The sequence below is a fragment of the Trichoderma citrinoviride genome (assembly GCF_003025115.1).
Source record: "Trichoderma citrinoviride strain TUCIM 6016 unplaced genomic scaffold BBK36scaffold_13, whole genome shotgun sequence".
NCBI classification, from domain to species: domain Eukaryota; kingdom Fungi; phylum Ascomycota; class Sordariomycetes; order Hypocreales; family Hypocreaceae; genus Trichoderma; species Trichoderma citrinoviride.
The window spans coordinates 592072-617448 of NW_020194721.1; the positions used below are offsets into that span (position 1 = coordinate 592072).

Consider the following 25377-nt stretch of genomic DNA (forward strand, 5'->3'; position numbering starts at 1 on the left):
TTCATGTCGTAACTGCATCCATGGCCATCTCTTTTTTTTCTTCTTTTCCTCTTCTCAGTTTATGTTTGTTTTAAGACCACATTGATGTTCCACTCATCATCCTACTGCTACATCTCTCGGAAAGATTCAGCGTAAGGTAGCCTCAAATCTCCTCGAACCTTACCCCTAGAATATCCCATCAACCCCCATCCATCAACCTTGTCCCCACCAAACATCACCTTCTCTCCTCAATCCTCATCAAACTATCAAGCCCATCATTCAACCCATCCAATTTACCACCTCCATGGCCCCCCCTCCAGAATCCTCTTCCAAAGAAAATGGACCCCTCGACACCTTCTTCTTCTCCTTCGCCCCCCAGGGCTTCGTCCACAACCCCGCCAAGTCGCCCGTCAACTCGTGGAAGGCCCTCTGCGCGTTCAAGTCCTGGAACAAGCAGCCCAAAGACCACCCGCCCATGAAAAAGGCATGGAAGAGGTACCAACAGGCCCTCGTCAAAGAAGTCCAGCTCTACTTTGGCGATATCGACGATATTGCTGCTTGGAAGACGGTTTGTAGGGCTGTGGGGTGTGAGGATCCGCCTGATGAGATTTCGAAATGCAAGGCCGTATGTTTTTGCCTATACCCTTTCCCCCCCTTCTCCTTTTGCTCAGATGATGGATGATTTGTTTGGAAGGGTAAGTGAGATGGGGAAGCTGATGTGACAACAGATCCTGAAAAAGACTCACGTCAACATTGTGGACTTGGTCGACTGGGCTAAAAGGGGGGGCGAAGAAAGCGGCAAGAAAGTCAAAGTGTTCAGGTCCATGGCACAGCTGAGCGAGTACACTCGGAGTACCAACAAGATTTTCCCAAAGAGCCAGACGAAGAACTCTGAGGGACGAAATATAGTGTTGAAGTTCTTGCTGAGGCAGATATTTTGATAGAGGTCTTTATCAAGAGGCGAAATTTTACAACTGCACATATTTTGTAGATTTGGGGTGTGCGCGTTATGTCGCGAATGAATGCTTGCATCCGTGAGCTTGAAAGCCTTGTACTAATCCCGATGAATGTGTATGTGAGCTTCAACTTGAGGCTGCTTTACATGATAATATTGATCCGTATTTCCTCAGATAGATCATCAACGACATCTTGGCAAGTAAGGTACCGCAGATATCCTTTGACGTGTACACTAACTCGACGTGTTCTTGCATGTACGAGTTACACAAATAACCAACCAAAACACGAAACCAGCTCACCGTTTCCCCCCCCTCACAGCCGCCCCTCGAGGGGTATACCTACCTATGTGCCAGGTCATCTGCGTTAGGTACATTTGCTGCCTGAGATGAAAGGATAAAAGGAGGCAGAAAGCTTTAATTGCATGTTTGCCATTTTACTTACCTTCACTTTACCTTTACTTTACCTATACTTCTCTTCTTATCTATTCTTCTTCTACTTCTTCTTTTTCATAATCTTCCTCATACTTCACCTTGCTCTCCCTCTATGACTCTGCCTTTTCTGCTTGCCGACGTTGACCAGGCGTGAGGTTGTCCACGATGGCTTTCCGAGTGACCTCCCACCTCCTCAAATCCAAGCCCAGACCAGAAACCCCCCTCGACGAATTCTTCTCCTCATTCCAGTCCTTCCGATACAAACCCGGCAGATCTCCAATCGAATCCTGGAAGCAGGTGGCGTCCTCCCGAGGCTGGCAGCCCAGGCCTAAAAAGGACGCCCCCGGTCGTGATGCCTGGGATCGGTACCAAAAGGCCCTCGCCAAGGAACTCGAACTGTATTTCGGCCACGAAAAGGATCCCAGGGCTTGGAGAACGCTTTGTCGGGCTGTGGGACGACGTGATGCGCCTGAAGAGATTAAGAAATGTGAAGCTGTACGTTTGATGTTTCCGTTACATTGGGTCTCATCCTTAGCTTAGAGCAACGTTGCTGATGTAGACACCAGATTCTTCGAAACACACATGTCAACATAGTTGACTTGATTCACTGGGGAAGAAATGGGGGCGAAGAAGCTGAGGATAACAAACCTCCAAAAGTGTTCAAGTCTGTCCAAGAACTCAAGGATTACACTTACAAGTCTCACAAGATTTTTGAACAAGAGCAACTGAGGGGGTACAATGGAGGAAATGTTGTTCTGAGGCATCTGTTGAGGCGACTGTTTTCCCGATAGCACTGCAGACAACACGCATCATGTGTATTCATTGACTCTAGCATGCTGCATAAGCCTGTCCAAGACATACTGCTCTCCTGCGGCATGAGATGTCCAACCTCTACTGCTCTCGTATGCTCCCATCACTCCGCGTTCAAAAGATAGCCACAATTCCCTTTCCCAGCGGCTCTTGCAGCTGCGGAATGTCCCGCAAAGCAGGCAGCGTAAACGGCTCCGTGCTGTTCAGAGCCTGTACTCTCCCCAACAGCTTCTCGAGCTGTCGAAACGCCGCGGCGCCGAGATACTGTGGCCCTTCATGACCCGCCAACTGCATTGCCACAAGCGTGAGTCCTCGCTCCGTATGCACCGTTCCCTGGACTCCCGATCCCGACGGCAGGTTGTGGCCCCAGTAGCCAATATCGTAGGGATAGAAGCCGTAGAGGGGCACGTAAAAGATGGGGCTGGTTCTGGAAGCCCATCTGCCCGCCCCAGGTCATGTTCTGGATCCCCAAAAGGACGCCCTCTGTGACGAGGATCCAATCTAGGGAGCCCTGGGCGAGAATGACATTCTGTGTCTTGTCAATGACATGCGGAAGCTCCTTCAGCCCTGATGGAGGAGAGGTATCATGGCCATCGGTCGTATTGAACACCTGCTGGTTGCACAGTTTCCAAGTGACTGCATCGGGGGCATTGATGGCTTTCTTCACGTCGTCGCGGTTGAAGTACGGCATGTATCCAAGGGGGTTCAAGGGCGTGGGACAGTGGTCGGTAATGCTGTAGATGTTGAAGCAGGGGTTCTTGATGTACACCTCATCTGTGATGTAGTCCCACAAGTCGTAGCACGTTTCGTTGACGACCACAGTACCATCAGGCAGCATTGATACGCCAGGAGTGAAGTAGGGCTGCGGCCCAGCGGGAGGAAACATGAGATACTGGTTGTAGTAGTACGTAAAGCCGCACTCGTTGGCGACGCTGTCCACGCGGGCCCTGACGGCATCGTCCAACGCAAACAGCTCCTTGTAGCGGTCGATGTACGACTGCGCAGGGATGTTCATCTGCAGGTTGTCATCGAAGAAGATTCCGTCGTAGACCATGAGGCCTGCCACGTTGAAATGGTCCGTATCGTTGGCATCGATAAAGTTGCTCGCAATGTAGGGGCCATAGAACCCGCCGTAAGACTCGGCCACGATGTACACCTTCCAGCCGTGCAGGCCAAAGAGGTCTACAAAATTGCGCCAGAAGCCCATGAACTGGGCGGCCAACTCGTCTTCGTTGGTGATGCTCGGCATGCCCTGGGAAAAGCCGACGCCAACGGGCTGCTCGACGTAGACAATGTTGGTGAGAAGGTGCCAGCTCCAGGGGTTGGGCTGGGGGCCGGGCGTGCCAGATTGCCACAAGAAGGGGCCGTTTTCTTTCAGGAGGCCGAGAAGAGACGAGCAGCCGGGCTATCGATGTCAGTAAAGAATTGGGGAGAGGGGTGCAGGGGGACATGGACATACGCCGCCGTTGAGCCAGATGGTAACCTCCTCTTTTGCTTGGTGCTCTGGATTGGCCGTGGGGAAGAACCAGTAGAAGAGGCTCCTCTTGTCATCAGTGTTGTTGCTGAAGGGCAAAAGGCCCGCGTACGACTCGCCAATGTCAAACAAGACATCGGGGATGGTGCTGCCATTCACGGCAAACTCTGCCCGTCATCAGTCAACGCAGCAGTATCAGCAAGGGAAACATACTCTGGGTGGCTTCAGTAAGGAAGCGCGTCGTCGGTAGCAAAGGGAGTGTAGTCGATGCCCTCTCCTTTGGTGCCTGGGCTTGTCGGGCCTCGGGACGATGGCTGAAGGCCTTGGAGAGCCTCTTGGAGGCGCCTTGCCAGGAAGACTGTGCCGTGCCGCTGCTGGCGGCAGCCAAGATGTATAACGCCCACTGAGGCTTCATGATGAGGGCGCAAAGAGTGCTGTTAGTGCTGTTGTCTGGCCAAAATATGGGATGCCGTGGACATGAATTCTGAAGGATGGCGTCTGATATCTCTGGACAAGACCACCTACATGTGGTATTTATACAAGTGAGAAGCGGTACAAGGGCATTCTGGTCATCCTGCCTGCATTACTGCGCTCGTGAGTGCATGTCTCTTTCTATCACATTTGGCCCTTGCAGGAGCCCTCCGTTCCCACTCGAAAGGGCCACCAGCGGCTTTCATTGGAGACAATCGACGAAATGCGTCTTTCCGTTCGAATTGTTTGTCTGCTTTTGATAAGTTTCAAGTAACATGTACGTGCTGCTTGCTGGGTCCAGATGTAGTCTCATGCCGGCAGCCGAATAGTCGGGACATTTTGCTCCTCTGGTGCTTTGTGAGATCAACTGTTCATGTCTGTCTAGGTATGTAAGTAGGAGCATTGCGTGAGCAAGGCTGTGCTTCGTCCTTGAGGCATGTCATTGTTTGCCTGCATCGGCCCATGCCAGGTTCTTGCACTCAGCCGCAGCATCCACACACGGCCCTTGACATGCTCGTCCACTGTTTCCTTGTCCTGCCGGCTTATTCTGCAAGTCACCAGAGGGAGGACTCACGTACATATGCCCAAGTCCCCGTCAATCTATCTCGCATGCATCGACCCACCGGCGAGATCCGATCCATGCCGTCGACGGGGTTGGTCAGTCCAGTCTCTCCAGTACATCTCAGGTAAACCAGAGCCTACCCTACATCAATCCGCATGTTGGCTGGTTTCCCGCTCGGGCCCTAAAGACGGACCGTCCAAGCCGCCCCTGGCAAAAGTACCCGGTACCTCGCCGTCCGCCGCCACACGCGCAGACCAGCAGTCCCGGCTACCCCACCGGTTTCACCGCCTGCCATTCGCCAGGCCTCATCACAAGGCTCGCGCCGCATCGACGACCTGTGCTTAATCGCTTGTCCCTTGTCTGTCCGTCCACCTTCTGCGTCTCCCCGCCTGTGATCGGACCCTCCCCGCGCCTCAGACGAGCTGCGAGGCATTTGGCATCTGTTGGAACCCGCCGCAGCCAGAGAGAAGCGTCAGCCAGACATGACTCGGCCAGAGCCATGGATTTCGTGAGCATCCCCAGTTCGAACCCGACGTGACGAGGGAAATAGCAGGACGACGAGGCTGGGAGGACAAGAAGAAGAAAGAAAGAGAAAAAGGAAGAAGAAAGAAAGAGAAAAAAGAAGAAAAAAAAAGAAGAAGAAGAAGAAGGAAAAGAGTTCTAACCATCCTTGTACGTGCAGTGGTCGCGCTTGTTAAGCCCCCTCTCCTCCGGGAGCTCTCGTCAGGACCAGGCAAAGGACCCTGCCAAGCGTCTTCATCGCTTCGAGAAGGAGTACGCAGGCTTGTTGGTGAGTCGCTTTGTTGGGCCCTCCTCCTCCTCCTCCTCCTTCTCTCCGTGGCCTGCGCTGACAAATCCGTGCTCATCATCCAGTCCATCTGGCGCAAATCCACCAACCTGTCCCAGGACATTGACGCCGCCGAGACCGTCGAGATCAGGCTCCAGGAGCTCACCAACATCCTCAGCGACGAGAGCCGCCGCCCGCTGCCGCACCCCTGCATCCAGTATGCCTCCATCAAGCAGATATACGTGCCCATCGGCAAGATTGCCACCTCGTCGTACAACGAATGGATCATCAAGGAGGCCGTCCTCTTCTTCGCGACCCTCATCGAGAGCGAGGAGGAGGCCTTTGTCGAGAACCACACCTTTTCCGCCAGCTTGACCAACCTGCTGGTGCGCATCACCGGCGTCAACAGCGCGCGCCTCGGGCTGGATACCGAGTCGCGCGTTGTCGAGCTGGCCTTCAACATCACCACCAAGATCCGCCTCGACCCCGACATCCTCCCGGCCTGGTTCAAGACGCAGCAGGACGTCAACCGGCCGAGCGACCGGGCGGCGAGTGTTCGTGACAAGTTCGCTGGCCGAACTAAGAGGGCCGACTTTCCCCTCTTCTACATCCTGATGGACTACATCCACCACGAGGGCAAGGTGGGCGACTTTGCGCGCACAGGCTTGCTGTACATCATCGAGGCCGCCTCGAGCTCCGAGTCTCTGGAGCAGTGGATCGTCGAGAGCGACCTGTCGACGCTCATGGCCACCGGGCTGGGAGCCCTGTACAGCCAGCTCAGTCGCAAGCTCGTCATTGATCATTTGCCCAATAACCTGCCGCCCATCCTCGCGCTCTCCGACTATGAACACCCCACCTCCAACTACGAAATCGTGAGCTCCTGCTCGGCCGAGTTCCAGTCCCACCTCGAGACGTTCTTATCGCACCTTTTGTTTTGGCAGGATGTCTTGAACCACTGCAAGTCAGTCGAGGTCAAGTCGACGCTCCTCGAGCACTTTCAGGTGATTTTCTTACAGCAGCTCTTGTAAGTTGGTAATGCCCTGCCGTTCGTGTGTTTGCGCTCACCATGTTTAGATACCCATCATTGCTAGAGTCTTCCGATATAGACGGAGGCTCGTCCGTGGCCGTCCTGACCTACCTCCGCCGCATCATCGAATCCCTCGACCACCCCGACATGATCAACCTCATTCTTCACTACCTCCTGGCCTTGCCCGATGCCGTCATCTCCAACAGCCCCCCTTCAGAGACGGCAATAAGCGCCGCCCGGCAGCGCAAGTCCATGGACCTCGCTACCATGATGGCGGAGAAACCTGACACGACGGCGACTCCGCTGCTCTTCAACCTGGTTGATCTGATTCTGGCCTGTCTCAGGTCGCGCAACCAGCAAACCATCTACGTCACCCTTCAGCTGGTTTCAGCAATCGTCAAGAGGCACCATCGTTACGCAGTCCTCACCCTCCTCCGGACCGACTCGTTCCCGAGCAATAACATCAACCGGACGGTGGGCGCCCACGAGCAAGAGATTGAGTACCTGATGGCTCTGGCGGAGACCATTGGCGGTCGAGACGACTTTAACGAGACGTACGAGAGCATCCTGAAAGATACCATGGCCCGGCTCGAGAGCCACCCGTGCTCCCTCAGGCTCGTCGCCCCCAGGCTGTCTCAGCATAATCACAAGCTGCCCACCATCCCAGACAGTCTGCCGGGTGCGCCCAAGGACGTGCGGGAACACACGCTTCGCCACGACGATCTCTTGCTCAACGCCATCCTCGACCTGATGGAGAACTTCTTCATGAACCCAGTGGAGACGAACTTGTCGGTTACTGAGACCATTGTTGACATGGCAATCTGCGGCTACATGAGCATCGAGGGCTGGCTGGCCCGGAACCCCAAGAGCTACGTCTACGCTGAGGACGAGCAGCAGCAAAAATCGGACGAAAACAAGGGAACCAAACCGCAGCAAGAGGAGGGTGAGGGCGAGGAAGCGACGGAGACGGGGACACAGACGGGAGCAGACGCCGAGGCGGAAACCGGCAATCGGTCGCTGGCCGACGAGCTCAACTCGCAGGACGACGACCATTCGGAGGGCGGCTTCTCTACATTTTCCGACGACACGGAGGCGGACCGGCTGGAATCGATGGAAAAGTGCAGGCGTCGGCCCAAATGGACGCAGGAATCCTTGCCGCGAATCCTCGTCGTGCTCAAGCGCCTCTGCGACCAAGTCGAGGCCTTCAAGCAGACAGTGCCTCGGTTTGACGAGCTTCTCCAACAGCGACGTGAGGCCTTCCAGACTGCGGACTCGATTCTGGACAATCCCCCGGCCCCCGTTCAGCAACGGACGCCGGAACGGCCCAGCTCCAGCCTCGATGAGATGATCCGGTCCGTGTCTCCGTCGCGTCCGACTGGCCTCGAGGGCTTCGCTCAGCGGCTGCTTTCTGAGCTTGGGACCCCAAGTCGCTCCATGACACCCAGAGGACGCAAGAATAGCACTCGGGCGTCTGGGTCGTCGACACCAGGCTACAACGTGTCGGATCTCCTCTCTCCTAGCCCCATGCCCGACACGTCCAAACCGCTGCCCGACCCCAACAAGAATGCTCTAAGCCGAAATCTGTCGCCCGCAAGTGCTCAGTCGGAGGCCGGCAGACAGTACCGAGGCAGTAGGCAAGGCTCCGTGGTAGCCCAGCCGGCCGACTTTGCAGCCGTGGACCAAAGCATCCTGGCCCGGCGGGTAGCCCTACCGACCGAGCCGGCCAAGCCAATCCCGGTGGACGCGGAGAGTAAGCGGCAGGATGCTCCCGAGCCGTTAGCAGACGAGCTGGCCAGCCTGGACGGGTACGACAGCAGCGCGGACCGAAGCGAGGTCGCGACCGAGCCGACCGTGGTGACGGAGACGACGGACAATGCCGAGCCGACGAGCCCGACGCAGCAGGAGAACATGGTGTCGGTGTCGCACGTCATTACCAATGTGCTGATATTCCAGGCGTTTTTAATGGAGCTGGCCAGCTTGATGCAAGTCAGGGCGGGCCTGTTCAACGAGGTGCGCTTTGTTTGATGCCATACAAAGTATACGGTGGAGTTTTACGCGGAGCAGAAAGAGGAGAAATTGTACAGGAAGTTGTTCAATGATACCTGGTGTCTGGGAGCATGGCTGGGTGAGGTGAATGTGTTCATTTACTTGCTGTAGGAGCATTGCATACTATACCTTGGCTCTACTGTATTAGCTACGAATACATGCCTTGACTTCCATTCTCTGAGATTTGACGGTGAGATGCTGGTTTGGATGAGTGAGAAACCGAGAGGGTGGTTTATAAGGCCTCTCTTGTAGCTTGCATGTTCAATATAGTACATAAGCAGTACTACCTCGTTTGCTTGCGCCCTGGCCAAACAAATGTACAACCCCGCATGCAAGCAATTAATGAGATGGCATGGTGGAGGGGGGAGAGGTTGCCATTTAACCGACGGGGAGGAGTGTTCCCCGCGAAGAAGGTGGTGCACTGATGAGAAGATGTTGCCGGACTAGGGAATGAGGGTGAGGAGGAGGAGGAGGACCGAAAAGAAGTGCCGTGCGCCTGTCTGCCTCTGCACTTTCGAAGCATATATGTAGTGCGTGTTTGTAGGCAGAATGAAGGATGCCGGATGAGCCGGCTTGGCTTTGAAGGGCCAGTGCATGGCGATGTATAGTGAGAGAGGGGAATGATGGGGCTGTTATACGTTGTGGCGAGTGTTGTAGTTTTCTCGAGGGTAAGGTAGACTTGTAGTAGTACGGGATTTGGGATGACTGTGGTGTGGCGGGTTGAGGTGGGCTGTGAGCGAGTGAGGGTTGTTGTATTCGTTCGTTTGATGAACTGGTAGAGGTGAGGATTGTCATGAACTTGTAGAGTTACTAAAGCCCTATGTCAACGGGGGGAAGAAAGAAAGAAATGCACAGATAAATGAAAACAGACTATATTCTCGTAGGGCTCACGCTGCTTAAGCTTATCAGATCATTTCTCTTTCCATCATGTCGATCTCTACGGAATGATTTACCTTCTTTGCTTACCTTGTGCTATAAGCATAACCTGGAATTACATTTACCGCAAGGTAGCGATGGGAGTGCGGAGTCGTGTCTGGGATTGACACATGCCTTTTCTGGCACTTTGCCGTCATATATAGGTACTATTAGTGTTCAAGGATGCTCTGTTGAAGGACTGACCAATGCTGAAAAGCCGGTTTAGCCAGCGTCGCCTGTATTGGTCGCACGTGTGCTTTTACGTTGATGCTACTACAAGGCTTCAAGTGTGTAGGTATGTATAGGTGTATGAGAGCACAATGGAGGACAAAGATGTTTGAATCGCGATACCATTACCAGTTTGTACCAGAGCTTGATGTGAATAGTGGCGCCCTTTGGTGGATAACAACAGGGAAGTACATAGGAGGTAGTACTACGTAGTAGTTGCTTTGTTGCGGTGGTCAAGACAAGCGTAGGTGAGACACAGTCAAATTGAGACGAGACAGGTTGATACAAGACAGGTGCCACTTGTACAGCAGATTGTGTGTATGTACGAGCATAGCAGTAGTAATCCTGTCCTCCTTGCAGCAGCTGGACATGGACGACCTGTGATAAGCCATACAACTACGGATAATAACCCGTCTTCTCGTGACATCCGTACTTGATGTGAAAAGGCTTAGTATTTAGCGCTGCGCCAACGGGTTCGTTGTACCTGGCGTCTAACTGCAAGCGGCAGTGGCCGGTTCTCTAGTTCATGGCTGCCCTTTGGATCCTCTCTGACGGGGGACTTTTGGTGAATCCTATCGTACGAGTTGCTCTCCTCGTATTCAGCTCAAGTCGCATTTCCAGTGTTTCCATCTTGTTGCAGCTCTATGAGAATCAGTAAAGGAACAAAGAGAGAGAAAAATGGAACAGAGGCAGAGAAGAGAAGGAAATAGAAGTCGGACCCCTGGAACCGCAAGAGTTTGCAGAGCCAAGTCTCCAAAACTCCGCCGTCTCCAGACTACTACTACATCGTATACTAACTAGACCGCCCCCCCTGTCGATGTGAACCCTTTATCCGTTAGCCGGCCAATTTACCAGCGTGATCGCTTTTTAAGCTATTGGGCACGTCAGCTTATGGGCGGTTCTAGACGCGGCTGAGGCCACATTTAGACGAACGACTAACAAATTCATGCGCAGGGTCTCATGCTCCTCTGCAAGGGCCCACCGCCGGACATCCATCCAGAGGGGGAGAGCAGAGCAAGAGTTCGACACTCAAGAGGCTTAAATTCAGAGTTATTCTTTTAGCCAGATTGTATACGTTGAAGCTGGCGTGAACCAGTACTCGAGCAGGGCCGCCTCAACCCCCCCCTTTTTCATCAGACACAGATGCTACACCACCATCGCCGCGTCTTCTGCCTGTCATGCGAGGGATTCGTCCATTTTGCCCGCCAGCCTGAGTACAGCGTATTCCCCTTACTCTCCAGCCCGTGCCCCCCCGTCTAAGACACGGCTGGCTGGATGGATGGGCAGCTCGACTGATGATAAAACGACACGATATGCTTGGCTGGCTGGCTAGGACAAGCACAGAAGCCCACGCCGGCGCAGGGCAACTCGCTAGCTCGACGGGACTTCAAGACAGCTTAATCTCACTTGCACGCCTCCCTACATGAGCCTGGATCCAGTACTATGTAAAAGCCGTGTAGGCCGCTGCCGCCGTTGCCCTTTTGTTGGTTTGACCCTCTAGCTCCGGGCCGGGGGTTTTCGACTTGCCTGACTTGGTGTTTTCTCTCTGTCCGTCTGCCCGTCTGTCTGTCTGTCACCCACTCTTCTTCTCTTCCTTCTTGTCATCGTGAGCCCTTTTCGTTGTTGTCGTTGTGGTTGTCGTGTCTTGGCCGCGAGTGAAGTTGAGGTAGAAGTGAAAGAAGAAGAAGAAGAAGAAGAAGAAGAAGAAGAAGAAGGATAGCATCGTCGTCCATCCAAACCCACCATGTATCTCCACGAAAAGCAAGACGCCTTCTCGCCGCTGCGGCAGCTCCTGCACCACGTCTCGCAGCGCCGCTACCGAAACTACGCCGCCGTCGCCGTCGCCCTCCTGCTGCTGTCCATGGTCTGGCTCAGCGGCCGCCTGACGACGATGCACTACCCGTACCGGCAGACGTGGCACGACGGCAGCGGCTACTCCTTTGCCGGCGGCGGCTCGCCGGGGCAGCAGCAGCAGCAGGGCAGGGTCGGTGCCGCTCAGGGAAGGCATCTGATCCCGCCCAGCATCTGGCAGATTGTGCTGCCCAAGACGCAGCCCTACCGGTGGGACCTGAAGCACGTCCGCATCGACCCCCGGCAGCTCGAGAACACGGCGTCGTGGCTGGCCATGAACCCCGACTGGCAGTAGTACGTGATAACTCCTCATCTCACGTTCCCCCCTTCTGTCTTAAATACTTTGCTAATGGTATTTAAAGCACCCTCATCGGCCAAAAAGGAGGCGACGACTTCGTCAACGGCCACTTCGGGGCCCACTCCCGCATCGCCCAGGTCTACCACAACCTCACCAACGTGGGCATGAAGTCGGACCTGCTGCGCTACCTCGTCCTCGGCGTCCAGGGCGGCGTCTACACCGACACCGACACCGTCGCCCTCAAGCCCGTCGACGCCTGGATCCCGGCGGCCGCCCGCTCTCGCGCCCGCCTCGTCGTCGGCATCGAGTTCGACCGCCGCGACGGCGGGCCCTGGGCCGACATCCCGCACTGGCTGCAGTTTTGCCAGTGGACCATTGCCGCCGCGCCCGGGCACCCCGTCTTCAGCAAGATGGTGGACCGGGTGCTGCGCTCGCTGGACGACTTGTCGGCGGCGCACGGCCTGCCGGTCGGCCAGCTGCATCCGGAGAGCTTCGAGGTGATGAACTCGACGGGGCCGGCGGCCTGGACCGACGTCGTGTTTGAGCAGCTGCAGGAGTACAACCCGCTGCTCAACGACACGCAGGACCTGTCGTTTATGGAGGAGCCAACGCTGATTGGGGATATCTTGATCCTGCCGATTGATGGGTTCGGCATGGGGCAGGATCACTCGCAGAGCACGAATGACGGGAGTGTTCCAGAGGCGGCCATGATGCGGCATTTGTTTACGGGGTCGTGGAGGGATGAGTAGGGGGAGTGCTCGTGGTGCTTCTTTCTTTTTGTTATATATGGGAATGGGCATGGTGTATATTTGGGGTTTGGGTGTATGATTTGAATAAGCATGTCTGGGGTTTGAGATTGGGTTTGTTTGGCGATATGAGGTTTTGGGTATATACGAACTGGATCGGATCATGTAGCGTCTTGAATTGATCTGTCTGAACAACATTACCTCTCTGTTTGATCAACGTTACCTCTTCGTCCAGCTCAATCTATTGTGTCATGACCATGCGCTTGGATATGATGTATAGAGAATGAGGTCTCACTTTTCAAGCGTTATAGACGCACCGAGAGCTATATTCAATGCTACCATCATCACCTATAGACGGTTTAACGTAGATTGATCGGCATGGACGCTCAAATCACAAATGTCTATCCTCCACAGTTTGTCATCTCTACCCAGGTGATTGAGAACTGTTCATGCCCAGAGAAACACTTCCCAGACTTACTTGGGGGTTTGCAGCGGACGATGAGGCCTTGAGGCAAAAAAAAGGGGAGAGACGCCGTGCTGCCCCACCAAGTAGAAGCGGGCTTCTTTCCCGCGGAGGCATGTATATTGAAATATATATCTGTAAAGGAGATGCAAGTTTGTGAATGAGATTGCTTCAATGCTGGTGTGTACTTGGGGGAGCTAACGAGTTGTCGTCGTTGAGACAAGTTTCGTCGTTTAGCCTAAGAATGGCGGTTTGAACCAGTGGGAAAGAGTTTCCATCTTTGCACTTCCCTCGGCAAACCTTCCCTCCATCAACTGCTTCAACGCCCATGCCGCCTGTTCGAAGACCTACTGTCGCCCCCCCCCCCCCCAACCGGGCTGCTGTCAAGGCAAACGCAAGTTTCAGTACCGAGACTGGAACGAAGTGGAGTGGGCAGAGTCGTTGCCCAAGTCAGGTCGTTACACGCAGGGCTTTTTCCCAACACAATGAAGATGTTATTCTGTGATCTTAGAGAGAGGGGACATGCCATAGATTGAGCAAGAGGGTAGTTGAGATACCCAAACTCTCACACGCAACTACAGCCCCCCCCAAAATGTCATGGCTAAGGAAGCTGATACTTGCAAGCCTCCAGGCAAAGACACGGCCTTTCATAAAGCACACACTCAAACAAACAACCATACCACTCTTTGAATCTCAAATAAAGCTTCTCTAACAGTGATGTTACCTCATAGTCGTCCTCTAGGAAGGAGTCTGAATGCTCAAATGAAGCCAACTGCTCCTTTTTTAAACAACTCAATTACACACCAAACAACAGGCTAGGTTATTCAAAAGACCCTTTACTTTGCAATGTAATCTGAAGCGGGCGGTTTCTCTGGCACAACTCCACGACTATAGCAGTACCTAGCTTATAAGTTGGGGTGCCTGAAGAAAAAGGCACCGTGACATGTGATGTATTTGGAAAGTATAAATCGTATGGCAATAAGTAAGCAGTTGTCATGTATAAATATAGTCTCTCTCTCTCTCGTCAAACAGCAGCCGGTAGAGTCATGAAACTCCTAGTGAACCGAATAGTCAAAAGAAAGGCTATAGAGCTCTCTCCCTAGTTCCATCTATCACCCCTTCCCCCCCAACTATAGCTACATCACTGCTCTCGGGAGAATGAAAAGCAGACCAGGTGGCAAGAAAGAAACAAGTCCCGAAACCCAAAAGCCCTTCATGCAAGCAGACATAAGAAATAGCACTCAGCTTTCCCATTCATCTTCACAGCATCACCATCTAAACTGACGTCTTCTATTCTTTCAAAATCAGCCAAAAGGATTTGTCCCCCCTTAAGCTTTCTGAGGTAGAGTCGACCCCCCAATCACCCATCAACGCAACATCGCAAAGTCGAGTACATGCTACTGAACCGCGATATCGCCATCGAGCAGGTGCTTTCACCAGTAACGATGGCGAGGCTGATGACATCGGAGATGCCTCTCATCCTGCCGCTTGATTCAAGAGAAGTCTGGGGAGATTCCACACAGTAATCTCCCTTCAATGCAACTCCGCTATTAAGCATCACAGCATCTCCAATCGGCCTATTTACGGGTCCAGGCTGTAGGATGCTGTTACTACTTTCAGTCTATCCCCATCGATCCCTCATTCACCGCTGGGGCGTGCATGAACATTGATCTCTCCTGAACTCAGTTGCTAATCACATGTCACGCTGCATCTGCATTCAGGCCGCCGGGGCGAAGGAGGAAGGATCACAACAGAAGTCAGACAAAGGAATCCGCTGCATAGCTTAGCAAAGGGGCATCTGCACACGCCCAAAGAGGGCAGCGGGTATCAAGTCACCATGGGCCTCTCGGCCCGATCCTATGCGTTCTCATGCTCGAATAATGCAACCGGGGAGCGTCCGCGGGCAACGACACGATACAGGTCATCAGACTCATCGTATTTGCTGTCGAGAGCAGCAAAACTCTGGTCCCCCGGTGAAAAGATCGAAAGGCTGAGCCGATGGTTACCACTGCAGACACCTTTGAACCAAGGCTTGAGCCTGACCGCGAAAAGCCGCTGTGATGAGGCAATGCCGGTCAACGTCGCACGTAGTCCTACATGTAGTCTACACTGCCGACTCCGTGCATCTTCTCGGTGAGATAGCTCCTGTGGGTAGTGCTGGAGAATATGCCATTAATCTGATGAGGCTGGGGCTGAGCAAAAGTCTGCAAATCTGTACAATCGACAGTATCTGCGCCGTTGTTCCATGGTTTGGTCTCGATGGCCTAGTTCAAAGAGAAAATTTGAAAGGCCAAGACGTGGCATATCTCTCGAGATCGGTTGCCAGTTACAAATAGACTAGGCCGAGCAGCAGCGAATCAACAGCTCATCAGAAGATGACAAAATCAAGGTGCATGAGACCCGAAAACGCAGGGTCTCGGAATAAGACAATGGCACAAGAACCAGGACCATTGTTTGCCACGTGTCGGGGTATCACCCCTTCATCTTGAGACTGTACGAGGAATGAAGTACTCATTGTGAAAAGACGTGTACGCGCACCTTGACCGTGTAAGTGAGTGAAGCCTCAAAAGGCAAATCTCTGGGAACCCACCGTTGGCCACATGGCACGGCAGCAAGCTGAGCTAGCAGGATAAATCCCTGGACAGGCCCGATTGTGGTGCCCATCCCTCGCCGTCCAGCCGACTTGGCCATGGAGCTCGTGGCGCTTTGCACCGAGACCAGGGCCCTGTTTACGTACATATTCGTACAGGCAGATGGCCAAACACCGAGCAAAGACGCCGGTCAGCCCCAGGGCCCGGTTCCGACCAAGGAGGCGCCGTGCCGAGGATCAGCGGCTTCTCGTATCGTGGTGCGGCGTCACTCTGGCGGTATGTAATAGTAGTACTCGTATGAGGGAGGGATGCTGTAGGGCATCGCTTGCGCTACTCGATGCGGGCAAGTCAGCCAACGTCGTGGGCCACCAGATCAGGCCGTGGCTTGCCGCTTGCGAGCGATGCTCAAACAGGAGATGCATCGGGCTGGTGGCTTGGTGTGGCGCTCCTTTATCTCCGAGACCAAATGAACGGCGCCATTTGTTGCTTGGGCCGTGACGTTCAAGAGCGTGTGATTGAGCCCGAGCCTGACGATGTTACAGGATCTGATTTCCTCGAGATCTTTGAGGTCACAGCGAGCGGGGAAGCGAGATGTCCATGTTATGCTGCAAGATCGGTTGCTGTAAGAATACTGTGTACTGCGACTTTGGAGATAGACTTTGTATCAAGTAGAAGGGGGTTGATCCAGAGAATCTGTTGGTCCCATCTAGCGCAGACATCCCTTGAGATCCATGGTATGATTCAGGCAGCCCAAGGCCGCGCTCGCGCTGCAAGTCAATGTGCGGAGACGGTTCGAGAGAAGGGTCACAGGATGGTCACCATTGGCCGTGTCCCGATCACGGGCTGATTTGGCCACGCGATTTTAGGACTCGGAAGCAAGCTTAAGGGCGCGATACAACGTTGTACGGTACCAGCTATTGCAAATCAAAGTTCAAGCATCGACTGGGAATACAAGCGGCGCGGCTACTCACACATCTTGACGCGCTGCTGGTGTCTCTGGCAGAGGGGCTTTGTTTCGGTTTTCCGTCTGTGAAATGCTTGGTCACTAGAATTGCTGATCCATTGCCTTCAGGTGAAATCAGTCAAGCTGTCAGCATCATCCGGAAGACAAGACGGAAACATCACCGGAAAACCTCACGCACTCCAGCAAGTCAGGAAACAAAGACAGATGCCAGCAGTGGAGACCAAGGCCTGACGAACCGCTCCAATGAGATGAGGCCGGGTAAGCCAGGGTGCGGTTTGCCTCGCCCTCGTGTTCGCTCAGTTGCAGCTCGAAAAGCTGCTGGTAGATGACCTATTCAGGAGGAATAGTCGAAAGGGAATGCTGGTGCGGCTCTCGCTCGTGCAAGTTAGCCGACGGCCCTTTGGACCGCACCGTAGCTAGCCAAGTACACGTATCGCGGCAGACCAGCACTGTGCATGAATTTTGACGACGGAGAGAGGCCCCCTGGTAGGCTAGCCAGGGTATGTGCAGCCAAAGGATTAGAGCCCGCGGAGGTATAACTCTATAGAGAAGCGAGAGAGCTGCTGCGGGAGGTGATTGGCCGCTCGGAAACATGCTGATTGCCGTGAGAAGGATTTTAGGCGAGGTGAGGCAGTGGTTGATTGCCGACGGCTGGTGCCTTTGCGATTTTGGTAGAAAGGCGTCCAGGTCGAGGCTGGTGTTAGCGACGTCATAAGTCCGAAGAGCGAGAAGTTATTAGTGAGTTGAGGTTGGTTGAACATGTCAAGTGACGGATTGAAGTCAAATCGTATAATCATACATGTACAGTATGTCGAGAGACATCGTTTTTTCGAAGTTGTTGGTTAGCAAAATTGACAAACACGATGGCCGATTGGCGACGCAGACGCATTCCTAGGCCTGGGGAACCTGCAGAGCTTTGATCGCTGCGGGCACCGTGTCGGCCAAACTGTCCTCACATGCAAGCATCGCATTCAAGCCATGTGCGACGTCTCCAACCATGAGATTGACTTGTCAGAAGTCGTGCCAGACTGTGCAATCTGGTGTTGCATCGGACCATCGCGGTGGAGAGAGCTGAATTGGAGTCAGAACGGCAAGGGGAGGCTGATTCTGCTCCCCTGATGGCTGGCCTGATGAGGGCGAAGAAGAGCAGAGCTCGAGAGCGGGAGCGGATCGGCAGGCTGGAGCAAGGACAGGCGGAGCGGAGGAGAGTCGGACGGTCGAATCAGCACTGCGGAGCTGGAGCAACTGGTGTGACAAACAACGGCCGAGAGCGAGGTTATACTGTATACTACTAGCAACAAGCATGTAGTATGTAGATACAGACATACAGAACAGGATGAGACAAGGGTTGAACATCGAGTCTATGGCTGGATGGTTGGCTGGCGACGGCGGATGCGTGAAAGAGGAGAGAAGAATCGTGCTGGACGTTGCTGGAGCGAGTCTGTGCCTGGTCATGTGCATGTGCCTGCCGTTTGATGCGCGATACTGTGCCCCTAGCATGAGAATGACACTGTATAACAACCTCTTCGAAGCCGATCACTGCCGTTCTGAGTCGGCGATGGACAGAGGGAAAGAGGCTCGCCGTATTTGCTGCGGGGCTGCAGCCTGGGGGTTTGCGAGTGGTTTTGACGAATGACGCCGATTCTTTCAATGGAGCTTTTGTGCCTGCTTTTGTCTTCTTTTTTTCTGGGGTTTCACAGGCAAGACAGGACCCTAGAGTCAAGACAGCTCAGGAACCCGCCTATGAAGACGCCTCCAAATCCACGCTTCTACTGACGAAAACGACCAGTCCGGTTCTCAACATGCCGCTCAAACAACTGCCACTGCCAACGACTGCCGCTCGTCTGCATTGCCGTGCCAAAGCCGGCGGAGGATAATTTGCGCCAGGGCAGACGTCATTTGGCCAAAGCCGGGGAAAGTGGAGAGCCCACAGGCGCTTCTTCAGTGGCGCCGAGGCCTAAAAAGCCCTGGGCGTCGGGAGCTAGGCCGCGAGCGGACAAGGGCGGCCTTGGGCGAGCATGAACCTCCATCTTTTGGACATCCAGGAGAATGAGGATGGGTAGCCGGACTGGTATGAGCAATACATATTGGGGTTCGATGAATATTACGGCTGCTCTTGGGTGTGTAGAAGAAATACTCGTATGTGTACTACGGGCAATTAGGTACCGTCACTGCAACATCAAGCATGTACTACCAGAAACAGAGTGCTGCTGGGCATCCGATTCCATGGACGCATTGCGCATTGAAACGCCAGTATGGAGGACAGGCAAGGATGCGCAAAAGCGCCCCCAGAAGCACCACAAACACCAGACGCCACAATATATATGCATGTCAATGGGTGCTATCCTGAAGTCCAATGCTCTGTAAAAGTCCTGGCTGGACTCCAACGTATCGGCAACTTGCTGCCGACCGCCAAAGCAGTCCTTCGCAGCAAGCAGCTTGGCAGTCAACATGAGGAGGCATCCTCGCCTTCAGTCGGCCAGCTTCTAGCGGCCATCTAGACGAATCGAGTCGTCGCCTCTCCTCCCCCCCCCCCCCCCCCCCCACCCCCCCCCCCCCCCCCCAGTCTCACGCACCCCCCTCCCCCCTAACGGGCAGACTCTCGGCGACATGCAACCCCCCAGATGACTCCGGGGGACGCTTGCAATGGCCCAAATGGACCAGCCGGCGATCCTCGAGCAGGGGGCCTCTATTAGTTCGGCTCCGGATTAGCACGAGCTTTTGCAGTCTCGCGCCTTGTAACAGACGTTGAACTGCATTCTACGTGTACGTACATCTGTCTTTCGCGTCTCTTTATTGGTAGGAGGTAGCAATAGAAGCGGGAGAAGCATGCGTGATACGCGTGAGGAGTCAGAGCTGGAAAAGTCACTAACCGGGCCCAAGGATTCAGAAAATGGCAAGATTTCGGCCGTGTGACGGCGGGTGGTGTTACCGGTCCTGATGCTACCTTGCTTGTGCTCGTGCTCGTACAAGATGGAATTGAGTGCTCGCAATGGCACCATGGAGGGCGGAGCTGATGCTTTTGCTACTGTTAGTCGAGAAGACGACGAGTCGTGATGCTGTTGTACGTAACACGGCCAGCTGCTGCATCAATTGAGCTTGCAGGATCGTATCATGTGCAAAGGCTTTTGGATGTTGGACGATTTGGATGATCCTGATCCTGAGGCCCAAGCGAGAGGTCAACTCCAGCCAACTGTCATTGATGTTAGCACAATCATTCCACCGCAATTCTCTTGTCGGTCATCAACCCCATACTATTGCACGTATGTACTCGTACTTCGTACTTGTTGCATCCATCCAACCCCAGACACCCACACTATTGATCCAATATCCAAGGTCCTTCCCCAGTCCGATCCCTGGGGATACACACACCCAGAAAAGAAAAAAGTTGGAGGGGAGGAGGCGGGGGAGCAGCAGGCGAGCTTGTTTGGGGAATTCAATTCTTGGGGGTCAGGGGTGGGTTGAGGCGTGTCCAAGGTACAAACTGCCGGATGGGGCAGTACTCGGCGCTGCACATACAATGTACTTGGACTAAAGGCGCGGCTCATGCAAGGCGACGACGAGGCAGAGGCGCCGATTTGGCTTGAGGCTTTGTCTTCCTCCACCGTCTCTGCCCATCCCACATGCGACTTACACGCAAGCGCTCCTTCTCACGGACAAGATCCCTGCGCGTGCTTGTACCGTTGCAGCAGCGCATCCCGGAAGCGTCAGTACCTGCCACCGCGGCGGCCATGTACTCGATACCCCGGATCCTGCAGACGCCGTGGCTTGCTTGCCCCGAGCATCTCTCCTGATGGAGTTCCATGGGGAAATCTCCAGGTCTCGCTCGCCAGGCCATGCCCGTCCGGGGCCAACAGCCTGGAGAAGCAGAGTTGGGGAGGATGAGCACAGACAGGGATTGGGGCCAAGTGAATCCGGTCTCGTTGTTGCTCTGCCCACTTCATGGTTCCCACATGCCTGGCAGCAGCTTGTTTTGCTCTGCTCTGCTCTGTCCTGCTCTGCTCTGCTCGAAGCCAGCCGGCCAGCTGCCCGCCATTATTATCGATTGGCACAACTTCCGGCGTAACAACCACCCGAGCACACATATATAGCCCATCTCCCTTCCTCTCCTCCCCCATCCCGCTCTTGCTTCTCTTGACCCCCCTTCCTCTTGTCCTCCCCCCCGTCATCCATCGTTCATGGTCAAGGCCCCTCTGCCAGCTAGACAACAAGAGTGAGCCATGGCTATCGGCAACATCTACGTGATCGCCGGCGTGTCCGTCGTTGGCGGCGCGTTGTTCGGCTTCGACATCTCGTCTGTGTCGGCCCAGCTGGCCGAGCAGTCGTATCTCTGCTACTTCAACCAGGATGAGAACCCGCCCACCACCGTCGACGGCACCTGCGGTGGCCCGCGGTCCCTCGTCCAGGGCGGTATCACGGCCTCCATGGCTGCTGGCTCCTGGCTGGGCGCCCTGATCTCGGGTCCCCTCTCTGATCGCCTGGGCCGCAAGTACTCCATCATGGTCGGATGTATCATCTGGTGAGTGAAGCAGATTCTGAGAACAGGAAGAGAGGGAGAGGATCACCATTGCTAACAAATCTCAGGGTCATTGGCTCCACCCTCTCCTGCGCTTCGCAAAACATTGGCATGCTCATCGTCGCCCGTATCATCAACGGTCTGTCCGTCGGTATCGAGTCTGCTCAGGTCCCCGTCTACATTGCCGAGATCTCGCCCCCCTCCAAGCGTGGCCGCTTCATCGGCATGCAGCAGTGGGCCATCACCTGGGGCATCCTCATCATGTACTACATCTCCTACGGCTGCTCCTTCATTGGCAAGCAGAACCCCCTCGAGTACAACACCGCCTCGTGGCGCATCCCATGGGGCCTGCAGATGGTCCCCGCCTTCTTCCTCTTCTTCATGATGATGCTGCTTCCCGAGTCTCCTCGCTGGCTCGCCCGCAAGGACCGCTGGGAGGACTGCCGCGCCGTGCTCACCCTCGTCCACGGCAAGGGCGATCCCAACCACCCCTTTGTCGCCTACGAACTGCAGGACATCAAGGACATGTGCGAGTTTGAGCGCCGCCATGCCGATGTCACCTACATCGACCTGTTCAAGCCCAACATGATCAACCGCACCTTCATTGGTCTCTTTACCCAGATCTGGTCCCAGCTGACGGGCATGAACGTCATGAGTGAGTGTCCCAACTCTCCCTTGGGCTGAGCAAAGCTGACTTCATTCTCAGTGTACTACATTGCCAACATCTTCTCCATGGCCGGCTACAGCGGCAACGCCAACCTGCTCGCCTCGTCCATCCAGTACATCATCAACGTGATCATGACCATCCCTGCCCTGCTCTGGGTCGACAAATGGGGTCGCCGTCCCACGCTTCTCATCGGTTCCGTCCTCATGGCGCTCTGGATGTACGCCAACGCGGGTATCCTCGCCACCTATGGCGAAATCGTCCCCGGCGGCATCGACCACGTTGCCGCCCAGTCGATGCGTGTCACCGGCGCCCCCGCCAAGGGTCTCATTGCCTGCACGTACCTGTTTGTGGCGTCGTTCGCTCCCACCTGGGGTCCCGTCTCGTGGACCTACCCCCCGGAGCTGTTCCCCCTGCGCCTCCGAGGCAAGGGTGTGGCCATGGCAACGTCCGGAAACTGGGCCTTCAACACCGCGCTGGGTCTCTTCACCCCGGTGGCCTTTGCCAACATCAGGTGGAAGTCGTACCTCATCTTTGCCGTCTTCAACACCGTCGCCTTCTTCCACGTCTTCTTCATGTTCCCCGAGACGGCCGGCAAGACGCTTGAGGAGACCGAGGCCATGTTCGAGGACCCCAACGGCATCAAGTACCTGGGCACGCCCGCCTGGAAGACCAAGGTGGCCACCAGCCTCACAGAGCGTGCCGAGCACGGCGACATCGAGGCCAAGATTGCCCACGACACGGAGAAGCCTGCGCTCCACACTCACGAGGAGGAAAAGGCCGGCACCCCCCCTCCCCAGTAGATGGGACGCTGGATTTCAAGGTGTCTGGAAGATGCCGTCATAATGTAAGGGGGTGTGATTTTGTTGATACCCTGCTGGAAGGTGCTGGCGTTGCCAGATATGCAAATGTTTAATAGTCTATACCAATGAATCACGTTTGCAATTAGTCAATCATCTTGGTGCCATCATGCGATGAATAGAAGTACTAATCATATTGACATGAAGGCGATCAGCAGAAGGACTGTCGTCCACCAAAAGAGTGTGATATGACTAAGCTGGGACTTGACGATTTTGCATCTCCTCATCAAAGCCTCTAGAAGGAAGTAAACTCATCACGAAAGATCCATGTACTCACTCAGCCAATTGCAAGGCATATGCTAGAGATTCTCATTCTATGTATAACCGCTATGCACTATCTGTCCAAATATGCTCATAGTCTCTGTATCTCTGAACTCTGTAGCCCCGTAGTCTCACTCATGAAAAGCAAACGCCGTGCCATGCCAATCTAAACCATATAGAACATCCATCAAAACACAAACAAGCCCAACTCAACGTCTCATACAATGCCATCTATCAATACCATTCCAAACAAGTTTCATCCAAGTCATGATGGTCTTCACATTCACCGTCCATGTCCATCGTCCCACCCAACCCACCTCCGAATGATATCATCCACAGTCCTCACCCCGTCCCTCGAAGCCTCCACCTCGAACCACTCCTTGTGCTCCCGCCCGCAGGTCGCGCACGCGCCCAGCTCCGCGCGCAGCCCCATGCCCGTGAGTTCAATGTGGATCAGCCGCTCGACCTTCTTCACGTGCGGCGTGGGATGAGGCGACGCGGCGCTCGCCGGAGACGGGGATCGGCCCGCCGCTGCGCCTCTGCCACCAGAATGCTGCGCGGACGTGGTGGCGTCGAAGGAGTTGGGGTTGGAGGAGGATGAGATGTATGGGTAGAAGCGGAGGAGCTGGATCGAGTGGCCGCATTGGCGGGACCATTGGTTCATGCGGCGCTGGACGTTTGCCGCGCGGCCGATCTTGAGGAGCATCGTCTTGGGCTTGGGGTCCCGGCTGTTGGTCTTCTTGCCCTGGTTCGCAAAGGCGGAGACGACGTCGCTGGGCCGCCTGCTGGCCGCTCCGCCGGCGCCGCGGGGCGGAGGCGCGAGGAGGTCCCTTGCGGCGTCGACGGGGGCCGGCTCGGAAGCGGACTCGGGGGTGAGCCAGAACATGTAGATGTAGCCCGGCTCGTCGGCGTCCGAGGGCGGCTTGGAGACCTCGGTCATGAGGGCGGACGTGGTGACGGCGTCGAGAGAGTCGGGGATGAGGGACTTGAGGTGGTACGCCGTCGGGGCCGAGGAGCTGGACGGGCGGGAGTGCGAGTGATTGTTGCCCTGCGAATGGGGGTGCAGATGCTGCGGGGGGCGGGCGGCCGAGGAGGTGGACGGGCGGCTGGCGTATTGCGGCTGGACGGGATGCGGCTGCGGCCGGGGCTGGTGAGGCCGCGGTGCGTCGTCAAAGTCTGCTTCTTCCGGGATGCTGAAGCAGAAGCAGAACATGCTGGATTTGGGCTTGCCGGGCCGCTGCTGGTGGTGGTCGCCGAGCTTCTCCGGGTCGTACCGCCCGTTGGGGCGGGCATTGATGTCGACCAGCCCCAGGCGGTCCGCCAGCGTGTCGAGGCTCGAGCGCTCCTCGACGATGCCGCCGCCGCCGGCGTGCTGCTGCTGCGCCGAGGGACGCGGGCCGGGGCTCGACTTGCGGGAGCGGCCGGCCTGGTCCTTGTGCTGCCAGCAGTACGAGTCCTCGGAGTCGGTGTCACCACCGCCAGGGGAGGGCGCGAGCTTTGCGTTCTTGCGGGACTGCTGCTGCTTCTGCGAAAGGTTGCCGCCGGATGGGCTGCTGTTGAGGGGGCGGCGGCAGGGCCGGCCGTTGGAGGTGATGCCACGGCATGTTGCTTCGGGGTTGAGCGAGTCGTTGCGGGCGAGCAAGGCCTCGGGCGTGGTGCCGGAGAAGGAGGGCATCGTGAAAGGGGGGATGATGCCGTGGTGTTTTCTCTGCGTATGTTTTCCCTTGTCTCTCTTTTGTTGTCGAAGAGAAGAGTGTCCCAGGTCCGTTGGTCTTGTTCTCGTCCTTTTAAGTAATATCGGCTGCCGTTTGCCGCGCAGCTGCTGCCCTATGATGCAAATCAGGCGATCCGCGAGACACGTTTCCCACACCCCTCGTCAAAACTCTTTGCTGTTCGTTTTCTTCTCGCCCAGGGCATCAACGCGTTTAAGCGAAAAGCAAAAAGTTCGCAGCAAGCCAACAACTCCCGGCAAAGGCAAAGGCGAAAAAGGCTGCGTGGTGAGCACTGATTCACCCGCCGGCGACGAACCCCCCTGGCAAGCGCCGACTCGCTCGTTCACCTGGCGGCAAATGGTTGGTGGCACGAGGGTCCCCCCCGTCTGCTGCCTCCCCATGGCTTTTGCCTAAGCGGAACCTTGCAGAGCAGGTTGGGGGGAGGGGGACCCTGCCTGCATGCAGGCCATCGTGGATATGCTGCTGATGAGGTGGCTGGTGGTGGATACGAGGCAAGGCGAGGTTTTCCTGTTGGGTTGTGGTTTGCGAGCTATCGGTGTTGAGGGCGCCAGTTGCCCTGGGGCTGTTAGGCTGCTAACCTAGAGTGCATTGGTGTACTAGTAGTAGTATGTAAGGTGACCTCGACGGTGTCCTGAGTCAAAGGCATGCAGACGAGGAGGATGGATGAATGAATGAATGAATGAATGATGAGATGAGGGACAAGGATCTGTTGGTTTGGCTGAGCACGCTGACATCAAATGGGC

At 55.3% G+C, this 25377-nt stretch overlaps 8 protein-coding genes across 8 annotated transcripts; 6 read left to right on the forward strand and 2 right to left on the reverse strand.

The window, feature by feature from the left end:
* Positions 1–322: 322 nt before the first annotated feature.
* On the forward strand, positions 323–914 carry BBK36DRAFT_38175 (hypothetical protein; the record flags this gene model as incomplete). The annotated part of the gene is made up of 2 exons (XM_024898048.1): positions 323–604; positions 708–914. Coding segments are annotated over 2 exons (489 nt in total), but the record flags the coding sequence as incomplete, so codon positions are not given.
* A 663-nt stretch (positions 915–1577) lies between these two features.
* BBK36DRAFT_1096448 (hypothetical protein) lies at positions 1578–2158 on the forward strand (the record flags this gene model as incomplete). Its single annotated transcript, XM_024889090.1, has 2 exons — positions 1578–1862; positions 1934–2158. Coding segments are annotated over 2 exons (510 nt in total), but the record flags the coding sequence as incomplete, so codon positions are not given.
* A 133-nt stretch (positions 2159–2291) lies between these two features.
* BBK36DRAFT_1181967 (serine carboxypeptidase) lies at positions 2292–4066 on the reverse strand (the record flags this gene model as incomplete). Its single annotated transcript, XM_024896282.1, has 4 exons — positions 2292–2515; positions 2586–3582; positions 3637–3818; positions 3865–4066. 4 exons carry the CDS (start codon positions 4064–4066, stop codon positions 2292–2294), a joined length of 1605 nt encoding a protein of 534 aa, XP_024746769.1.
* A 1087-nt stretch (positions 4067–5153) lies between these two features.
* Positions 5154–8696, forward strand: BBK36DRAFT_1136319 (hypothetical protein). The gene is made up of 6 exons (XM_024892943.1): positions 5154–5192; positions 5367–5474; positions 5558–6495; positions 6546–8523; positions 8583–8612; positions 8653–8696. Exons 1-4 carry the CDS (start codon positions 5184–5186, stop codon positions 8521–8523), a joined length of 3033 nt encoding a protein of 1010 aa, XP_024746770.1. The 5' UTR covers positions 5154–5183; the 3' UTR covers positions 8583–8612; positions 8653–8696.
* A 2852-nt stretch (positions 8697–11548) lies between these two features.
* BBK36DRAFT_1126540 (glycosyltransferase family 32 protein) lies at positions 11549–12585 on the forward strand (the record flags this gene model as incomplete). Its single annotated transcript, XM_024891389.1, has 2 exons — positions 11549–11832; positions 11901–12585. 2 exons carry the CDS (start codon positions 11549–11551, stop codon positions 12583–12585), a joined length of 969 nt encoding a protein of 322 aa, XP_024746771.1.
* A 3149-nt stretch (positions 12586–15734) lies between these two features.
* On the forward strand, positions 15735–17719 carry BBK36DRAFT_1181980 (hypothetical protein; the record flags this gene model as incomplete). The annotated part of the gene is made up of 8 exons (XM_024896283.1): positions 15735–15912; positions 15954–16258; positions 16289–16370; positions 16709–16858; positions 17021–17100; positions 17276–17338; positions 17408–17441; positions 17484–17719. 8 exons carry the CDS (start codon positions 15735–15737, stop codon positions 17717–17719), a joined length of 1128 nt encoding a protein of 375 aa, XP_024746772.1.
* A 3101-nt stretch (positions 17720–20820) lies between these two features.
* On the forward strand, positions 20821–22583 carry BBK36DRAFT_1126329 (sugar transporter; the record flags this gene model as incomplete). The annotated part of the gene is made up of 3 exons (XM_024891368.1): positions 20821–21119; positions 21185–21771; positions 21823–22583. The coding sequence occupies 3 exons, from the start codon at positions 20821–20823 to the stop codon at positions 22581–22583; spliced, it is 1647 nt and encodes a 548-aa protein (XP_024746773.1).
* Positions 22584–23184: 601 nt separating this feature from the next.
* BBK36DRAFT_59263 (DUF1766-domain-containing protein) lies at positions 23185–24576 on the reverse strand (the record flags this gene model as incomplete). The annotated part of the gene is made up of 2 exons (XM_024898321.1): positions 23185–23404; positions 23465–24576. 2 exons carry the CDS (start codon positions 24574–24576, stop codon positions 23185–23187), a joined length of 1332 nt encoding a protein of 443 aa, XP_024746774.1.
* Between the last annotated feature and the right edge of the window lie 801 nt (positions 24577–25377).